Genomic DNA, 9,721 nt, shown 5'->3' with positions numbered 1-9,721 from the left:
ATTTGTCACCGCATTATTATAGTACATAGACCCCATAGCCTCTATCTTTTCTGTAGCATTCTTTCTTCCTCCCCCTTTCTATAGCATCCATTTCTGCCCCCTTTCTATAGCATCCATTCTCCCCACCTTTCTATAGCATCCATTCTCCCGGCTTTGTGTAGTCTCCATTCTCTTCCCTTTCTGCAGCCTCCATTCTCCCCCCTTTCTGCAGCCTCCATTCTCCCCCCCCTTTCTGCAGCCTCCGTTCTCCCCCCCCCCCTTTCTGCAGCCTCCGTTCTCCCCCCCTCCTTTCTGCAGCCTCCGTTCTCCCCCCCTTTATGCAGCCTCCGTTCTCCACCCTTTCTGCAGCCTCCATTCTCCCCCCTTTCTCTTGCCTCCTCTTCTCTGTACTCACCTTAACTTCTTCATTTTTCTTCCTTTCTCTTCTTGCCTTCCTCTAGTTTTCTTGCTTCTTTCTTCCTGTTGGCTCCACTACACTGGCAGCGTTATGACGTCACGACGCTGCCGGGTAGATTTTAAAATGCGGGGCTGCACTGTAGCACCGCATTTTAAATTGCTAAATGAATGTGGGCGGTGCGATCTGCCCTGGGCGATCGCACCACCCTCATTCATTTAGCAGTTATTATTGGGGCCCTGGCTCCAGAGGTCGGCGCACTAGGCAGCTGCATAAGCCTGCCTAATGGTAGCGCTGGCCCTGTCCTCACGACATATCTATTATGATGTATCAGCTGTGGGGGGTAATGATGTAAAAGAGCTACATCTGGGGAGGGGGTCAATGTCATATTTACGACTCAATTAATTAAGACATAGATTTCAAACCAAAGGTTTTGTATCTGTGGGCAGCTTCAGAAAATATGAACAAGACACTCAATTTTGCCACAATTCCTCCAACAACATTTAGAAACATTAGGCCGAAGTCACTTTTTAAACACTCAGGTGCCGTACACATTTTCCCCCCACGCTGCTCACACATCATAAGGGTGCTACACTCACGTCTCAGGGGGTGTTTTACAATGAAATGGAAGTCTCTTTTTCAAATTGGTTGTAGTTTTTAAATTTTATTTCAATTCACGAAAATGGGCTTTCACTGATTTTAGGATTTATAGATGTCTATTGTAAATTTGGTTTAACATTGTTAAAAATACACCTTTAGCCATCTCTATAAACATAATTCCATTTTACTAAGGGCAGCACGGTGGCTAATTGGTTAGCACTTCTGCCTCACAGCACTGGGGTCATGAGTTCAATTCCCGACCATGGCCTTATCTGTGTGGAGTTTGTATGTTCTCCCCGTGTTTGCGTGGGTTTCCTCCAAGTGCTCCGGTTTCCTCCCACACTCCAAAAACATACTTGTAGGTTAATTGGCTGCTATCAAATTGACCCTAGTCTCTGTCTCTCTATGTGTGTGTGTGTGTGTGTGTGTGTATGTTAGGGAATTTAGACTGTAAACTCCAATAGGGCAGGGACTGATGTGAGTGAGTTCTCTGCACAGCGCTGCGGAATTAGTGGCGCTATATAAATAAATGGTGATGATGGTGATGATTTTACTACCATTTGCATGCTCATATTATATGTTGTATAATGCACTGTTTGCTTGGTTTTGGAATTATCACTATAGTTTAGAAAACTTGCGTAAATGTAAGATACAAATTTCATTCTTAAAGAAATTGTTTTTTACAATAATAAAGAAATGTTTAAATGGAGTTAAAATGATGAGTAATTGAAATATAGTCCAGATCTCGCCTCTGATTAGTAAATTATACTCTGGCTACAGCACACACATCATAAGGGTATGGACTTAGTGTGAATGCATAGAGAGGATCTTCTCGTGGGCGAGGTTGGTCACTTGGTATCTCAAACGTAAATTGCTGCAGGAGGGTTGTGAAGAATAGAAACAGTTCCATTCTAGCTAGTTGCTCACCCAAACAAACTCGTCGACCTGTAAAAGAACAAATGAAACTATAGCATATTTATAATATAAATGAAAAAAGTATATATGTTCTATACCTGGTATGGACAACTTTCTACTCTCTAGCAGATAGGCACAGCTGAAGCTTATGGGATGAATGCTGTATACCAGAGCTTGTATCCTAGATTATCTTTCATAAGCTAAATGATTGTGGTAGACAGCAGTATAAACCCAAAGCCTCTATATTTAGATTGTGCATCTTCTTTCCGTAATACTTAAAAGAGATTTTTGATAAAATTAGATATTTTATTTTTGCAGCAAAATTAGCTATGTTTTGGATTATTGTAGTTATTCCCTCTTATCAGGGCCAATTTAAGACTTTAGTTGAGCTAGGGCAAAGAACATATTGGGCTACATTTGGAGTTAAGAGTAAATCTAGTTAGAAGGTGCAATTTTGTTCTTTGGCAAAAACATGTTGCATTACAAGGGGGCATCAACTTTAAAATGTGCTGACAGTTGAGTTGGAGGAACATACTAACTCCCCTCTAAATTGCAGTGTAAAATGAAAACTGCTTAGTATTCGTATGCAAAAGCAGGTAGTATTTTCCCTGAATGCCAAAACAAAACTTGCATGTGCATCCCTTGCACATGATTTGTTCATATACACATTTGTCATTTTTTTTTTTTTTGTGGCATGTGGCCATAATGCTCATTCTCATCAAAATGCCTTCATATATAGATTCATATATAGATTTGTGTGTATCAAAGACATGGAGCCTCTTATGTCTGGAGAGGCGGAACATGCAAGCACACAGTTAGGAAGCTTTCACATAAGTGTAGCACGCCCACTGGAGATAACAAAATAATTATTCATGGACACATGCCCAGATATGGGTCTTAGAAAGCATATCACTTTGGGTACTAGAGGACTGGTGCAAAGATACTTTGTGATGATGATGACCATCAGCAGCATTATCTACCTACATCCGGTTGGCTACTACTGCAAATTTTGCATTCATTAATAACACTGTCTAGAAACTTTTCTCAAATAGGTTGATGCAACTTGTACATTTATTAATAATACTATTGTCCTGCATCCATATACTTTTGTTAGGCATTAGTATACACATTTTGTATGCCTGACACAGACATACTGCATTTTTTGGAGATACGTGCAATTCGACATACAAGTGTATGCTTTTTATGTGACAAAATCTTTACGCATATGTTAGGTACAACATACATCAGACTAAAATGAGGCCCTTTAGCAGGATTTGTGCATAACACTAATTGAGGGAAAAAATGCAAGCATGCCAAAAAAGAGTAGCAAAACAGTAGTGCATAATAAAAAATGTGCTTTTACATTTCCATTGGCGCAAATTATATCTTCACTATTAGGTTGAGGTTTGAGGCCAGTATTATTTTTTTGCATTATACTTGAATGATATTTCCCTATTTGTCTTCCTAAAACAACAACCAAATTATGACAACACTGATTAACTACTAGGACACCTAAAATTACACTTTTGCCCCTGGCCTCTCTTACTGGGTCCACAATGCCTCTAATGGTTCAGAGTAGAAGTTCATCTCACTCCTGCTTGGGGTAGCTTTCTGCATACAAATAGTATGCTCACTGGAAAAGAGCTTGACAACCTTCCTTATTTTATTATAGGTCCCTCAATAAAGTCAAAAAGTTTATTTGGTTTACCTGCAGAAAATGGCATAAAAGCTTCTCGCTTTACAAACTTGCCATTCTCGTTGAGGAAATGCTTTGGATAAAATTGCAAAGGTTTCTCCCAAACCTGCTTATCTTTCAGCACGGAGGACAGGTTGGTGATAATAGTGGTTCCCTTTGAAAATAAATATAAAAAAATTATACCTAACATACTGTCTGTACATGCATTGTCACAGCTATAAAACAATGCATTAAGACATAATTGTTATCAGTAATAATAATGGATTCCAATGTGAACAACAAGCATAATTGTATTGTATGTCTCTTAGGAATGTTTTAATTTTCAGTTGCCTGCTCATAGCCTGCTAAAGTTAGAGTAAATATATACACTTTAATACAGAATTTTCCATGTGTGCAGCCACTGTACAAATTGTGGCGCATGTTATGATCTATATATTCCAATTAAAACACTATGTACACCCCCCCTTAATTGTCTTGATTTTCACATGACAATACAGACTGATAAGAAATATGGATGACCTACTATATTGGTTGTTTGGCCATGGCTAAATGACAATGTGGCTGGGTGGAGCAAGGGAGTGGTGTATTTGATCAGATTTTTAAGGGTGGAATGTTGGGAGGAGTTGACAGAATACAACTTCATAATTTAACTCATGCCTGAAGGTAAAGCCCACTCTGAATTTACCTTTGGTATAAACTGCCCTTGAAATTCCATGTCTCTGTAGGTCATATGCGGCACAGCCAAAGGAATGATATCCCCACTCCGTTGTATTTCATGGATCACAGCATTAGTATATGGCATTCCCAACACATCTCCCATTGCAGGTTTTCTCTCTCTTCCAATCACTCGATCTATTTCCTCGTGGACTTTGGCTGTATCACAATAATAGTTTCTTCATTAAAACTAATCTAATAACTAGGAGTAAATAATTGAATAACTATTTAACATGGAAATCACTATTGATGAAATCACTATTGCAAACAGGAGTCGATGTAAAAGATGGAAATTGAAAATAGCATCCGTTTATGAAACCGCAACATATATTATATAGAGTGATGGGATTTGACTCAAAAATAGCAGCCTTTTGCTCAGTGCAAGTGGCAGAACTCAAAAATATATTAGGGCCTTGTATTGCTGAGGTTTCTTCCTCAGCCAGTCATTAGGGTCTCTTTCATTAAGAAACACCTCATGAGCTCCTGTCTGTCAGATTCAAGCTCTCCTAGAACAGGCTTCTTGTTCATCTCCAAATGTCCTCTGTCTGAGCTTGCAGCGCCTTTCTCTGTCCCTCTATAGTACAGTACTTTCCTGAGCTCCAATCTGGAGGAATCCAGTTATCTTGCAACAGACCCTCTTGTTTGTGTCCAACTGGTCATCTAAGCTTTTCTGCCACTTGCAAGATACAAAATATCTCACTCATCTGATGCTCAGTAGAAAGCCCAGTGTGAGGCTAACACACAATTTCAATCCTATTAGGGTAGATGCATGGAACTACAGGTTGCAAACTAGCACCACCCGGCCTGCAGATACCATACAGGTAGTGCATACGCATGCCTACTCTCACCCAAGTCAAGCACCTTAGTACACATGTAACAGAACTTTTTTTTACATGAAAAAATAAATTCATAGTGCCATAGTTCAATCTAGACAAAGCCAGCAACACCTTTTGTACTGGCCACCATTTAAATTTTTTTTATACTTAAATTCCTGCTCTCTTGTTCCATGAATCTTTCTAAAAAAACATTATTATGCAACTCAGTACATTGTACAGGAACATATTCCAACATAGCACAAAGGTGCTCTATAATCTAGAAAACATTTTCATGCAACAAATTTGCTTCACACAATGTTTACAGTCCTGGTGCAAACACCAAATCTCTTTTTCTTGCTCATGTTTTTTTCTGGACTAGACACAATTTGCAGAGGCAACATTTTTCTTGTTTTATCTGTAGCTTAGCTGTAGCTTATCTGTAGCTTAAACAAGCAGTAAACTATCTTTATAAGCACTTTGAACACAGCTAACAGCTTAACTTATCCAAATGATTTAGCACAACACTAACCACATGTGTCACAGTAGATTTTTCTAATATCTTGCTTTTCTTTACTTCTCTTACCAAAATCACTTTTCCTATGCACAGGTTTCTGCACCATACCGCTGTGGTTGCAGATTTAGACACTTTATAGACATTAGCAAAAATAAGCCTCATTTTGGTTTTGTCCTTTGCCCCCCTCCTTTTTTAACGGTGTCTGAACACTTTTGAACACTTCTGCACCAAAGCATTTATTGGCAGATGTATTGGTAGATGCCTATTCGATTATAACAGATGTCAGCAGATGTGAGTATTCCACACATTGTCACTTAACCAGAATGTTGGTTTATTGTACAGGATACAGATATATGTAATACAGTGAACAGTCTTGTGGAATCAGGATATTTGTCTCTAGGAATAAAGTGCTGCACATTCACATGGTTCGCCTGTAACCAAAACACAGGGTTAATACAACAAACAATGTCAGCAAAAAAGATCAATATTCATCTCATTCAAACCCCAATTTTATATGACACTTTCGATGTAAGTCCTTTCATACGCATATCAGCTGCATTCTGCTCACTTGCAATGTAGCTTACACTAATTGACTTTTTCTCAACATGTTCTTGAATGTAATTTTAAAAGAAAATGTTGTTTTGTGCTCTAAAGCAAACAATATATAAATCACTATGTGTCAGCATATACATAAAAAGGAGAATTTCGTGCACAATATAGCAATATTGGGACAAGTTCATCTGCCAATGTCAAGGCATCTCCTGTAGGGGGAGAATTAAATTCTGTCTAATGGCAATATGCTTAGACCTGCCATAATGCTTTGCACTGGCTGACAAATCAATAGCGCCATTGTTGTCACATTTTATGTTGATGGACTCAACTCTATTTGAAAGATGTAGTTAACACAAAGTTTCTTTCATCCATAGAGCTGCTTTAGCTGCTACTGTCAAAGCCATATACTGAGCTTCGATACTAGAAAAAGTGACTGTTGGCTGCTTCCTACTTGACCAGCTGAACGCTGCACCTGCTAATCCAGTCTGGTAACCAGAATATGAACAATGATCATCTCCATCTGCTCCCCAATCGGCATCGTAGAGAATCTCCAGTTCTGAAGGCTTGGATTTGGAAAACTTTAGCTCTAATGAACCTTTTAGGTATCTCAAGATTCTCTTAATAGCTGTCCAATTATTGCAAATTGATTAACTTGACTCACTACATGTGTGATATCAGAATGAGTTCCAACACTTGCATACATTAAACCTCCAATTCCATTCTGATAGGGGATTTCTTTATTTCCTTTATTTCAGGTTCACTTGTTGGTGAGATACTTTTGGTTAATTTTGTACTTTATCAACTGGAATATTTACTAGTTTAGCATCTGTCATCCAATACTTAAGAAGTGTAGCCTCAAAGTAACTTTGTTGGTCTATAGTGACATTCCCACCATTCAGATTTTGTGAAACTCTCATTTCCAACAGGTGATGTCCAGGACCTAACTCTTTCAATATGAACTCTTCTTCCAACAGACTTCTTATAGTGTCAATGTGTTTTTTTGTGACCTGCAAGCAACAAGTCATCCACTTATACAACAATAATGAACAGCTTTCCATCTATTATATTGTGGTATAGACAGTGGTCAGTTTCTGATCGTACAAAGATCATGTCAATAGCATCCCAACTTGATGTACCAACACCAACCACTTTATTTGAAGCTTACGAAAGATTTTTTTTCCATAAACACACTTTTCTTTCTGGAAACATGTTCACATTATAATGCTCTCAATGCTCCATGTAGATTTTGTCAACTACTTCCTTTATTTAAGAAAGCAGAGTTACAATCTAATTGGTAAAGCAACAAATCATGCAATGTAGATATGGCAATGGCCAAACAAAGTTTGCTGTACCTTGCCACAGGCGAGAAGATTTCCCTGTAATCAATTCCGGACCTTTGTGCAAATCTCTTTGCAACAACATGAGCTTTGTAACAGGCAATCAATCCGTCTGTATTTAAGTTTTTACAGAAAACCTATTTGTTCTCATTTGTTTTATGATGGCTTGACCTATTGACAACAGTCAAGGTTTCATTTTCATCTAAATATGTCATTTATTTTCCAATATTCCCCATTCATCACCTAATTTTGTTTTCTGCAAATTTTGTGGTTCTGAGACAGCCATGTTGGCATAGTCCTCACCATATTTCCTTGGAGGTTTCCCTTTATTACTTCTCACAGTTCTTTTCTCCTGCTGGTTGCCAAGATTCAAAGTCTCTGACATAGATGTACAGGAGGATGTGGGCATGTCAAGTATTACTGCCTCTTCTTGAACTTCATGTACTATTTTTCAGTAGGTGATGCTGTTTCATGAAATATGACTTCTCTGGATTTAATAAGTTTCTTGTTTACAATGTCCAAAAGCTTGTAGCCTTTACTCTCAAAACAATATCTAAGCAGAATACAGTCTTGTGATTTAAAGTCCAATTTGCGCTTTCTTCCTATGGGGTTGTTTACATATACTTGCATCTAAACACCCTAAGATGCTGACATTAGGCTTTCCAGATCACGCTTCAATTGGTGTCATGCCTTTTAATGCAACAGAGGATACATTATTTTTATAAATAAACCGCTGTTTGTACTGCTTCAGTCTAAAATTTCTTTTCTAGGCCAGTGTCGCTCAACATTGTACGTGTTCTTTCAACTATCGACTGATTTGCTTGTTCACTTACACCATTTTCTTCATGTGTGTGCTACAGTCAACTGATGTTGAACTCCATGTTATCTCAGAAAGTCATCAAAATTCTTATTCCGGTATTCTCCTGTTACCAGATCTCAAAATCTATAGTTTATAACCTGTTTGAGTCTCCACCAAAGTTTTGTATTCCTTGATCTTGTGTATGACTTCATCTTTCGCTTTAAGAAAATACACTCAAGTCATCCTTGTATGTCATCAATCAATGTCATAAAGTAACAGGAACTACTAATTGATTCAGTCTCCAAAGGACCACATACATCCATATGCACCAATGCTAATGGAGCCTCAGCTCTTGTCGTGAGTTTGGGAAGGGATGTATGGTTTGTTTACCTTCGATGCAACTTTTACATATTGGTTTATCAGGATTATTTATAGCCATTCTTGTTACCGTTCCACTTAGAAATTTCTGCACATTATCGCACCCGAGATGTCCTAAATGCTTGTGCCACAATTCCATAGTCTGACTTGCCTCAGAAGTAGCCATCGTCAGGGGCGGGCTGGCCCGTGTGGCAGGGGGGCATCGGTCACCCGGGCCGCTCAGTTCCAGCGATGTTCGGGCCGGCCTCTCAGTTGAAAAATCCAGTGAATTTGACCGGCAGCCGCATCCCATGACACGGGATGCGGCCGCGTCAGCGCACAGGCGGCCGCATCACATGACATCGCGTGTCATGTAATGCGGCCGCCTGTGCGCCCCCTGGGCTGATATATCCCAGCCCGTGCCTGGCCATCGCATAACACTCCTCAGTATCTAAGACATACAGTCACTGGTAAAGTCCCTCTTTTATTTTGCACAGTGCACTAGCCTTCTTAAATTCTACTTTATAAACTTTGTTTTCAAAGACAATTATGGCAAACCGATTAGTTCCTATATCTGGTACAAGTAAAACTTCTTCAATGTTTGTAATCACAGTTTTATTTCTTTTTTTCAGGTGGACTGTAACTGTTCCGACTACCATTGCTGTTGGGATCTTGTTTCTGATCCCTCTGGAGTGTGATGGAATCACACTCACTCAATAAAGTAAACTGTCACTCACCGGACCGTGAGTGCCTCTGCGCTGGTGCGTGGCTCCCTAGCCTTCCGGCCGGCACCTATCCTGAACCGCGGCCGTCCGCCATCCTGATGGTCTGCGCATGCGCAGCTCCCAAGTATTCTTGTGACTGTTGCTTTTAATCCAAATTGATTGATCAGGCAACTCCCTATTTAAGGCACCTGTGTGCATTACCTCATTGCCTGATCTTGGAGTCTCATTCCCTGTGAGTCTCTGAAGGTGTTCCCTGTGTTCTACTAGTGTCTTCAGTTTCCTGCTGATTCCTGATATACTCAT

General features: G+C 39.4%; 1 protein-coding gene across 1 annotated transcript in view; it reads right to left on the bottom strand.

Annotated features, from left to right (window-relative positions):
* Positions 1-337: 337 nt before the first annotated feature.
* The window catches only part of LOC142099428 (cytochrome P450 2D15-like), a 48,990-nt gene continuing 39,606 nt past the window's right edge, over positions 338-9,721 (bottom strand). The window contains exons 7-9 of the mRNA XM_075182863.1: positions 4,291-4,478; positions 3,618-3,759; positions 338-1,939 (exon numbers count right to left, since the gene is read on the bottom strand). Coding sequence (XP_075038964.1) covers positions 1,758-1,939; positions 3,618-3,759; positions 4,291-4,478 — 512 coding nt within the window. The 3' untranslated portion in view covers positions 338-1,757. The remainder of the gene's footprint in view (positions 1,940-3,617; positions 3,760-4,290; positions 4,479-9,721) is intronic.

Source organism: Mixophyes fleayi, chromosome 8 (genome assembly GCF_038048845.1).
Source record: "Mixophyes fleayi isolate aMixFle1 chromosome 8, aMixFle1.hap1, whole genome shotgun sequence".
NCBI classification, from domain to species: Eukaryota; Metazoa; Chordata; class Amphibia; order Anura; family Limnodynastidae; genus Mixophyes; species Mixophyes fleayi.
This window is presented reverse-complemented; position numbering and strand designations above follow the sequence as displayed.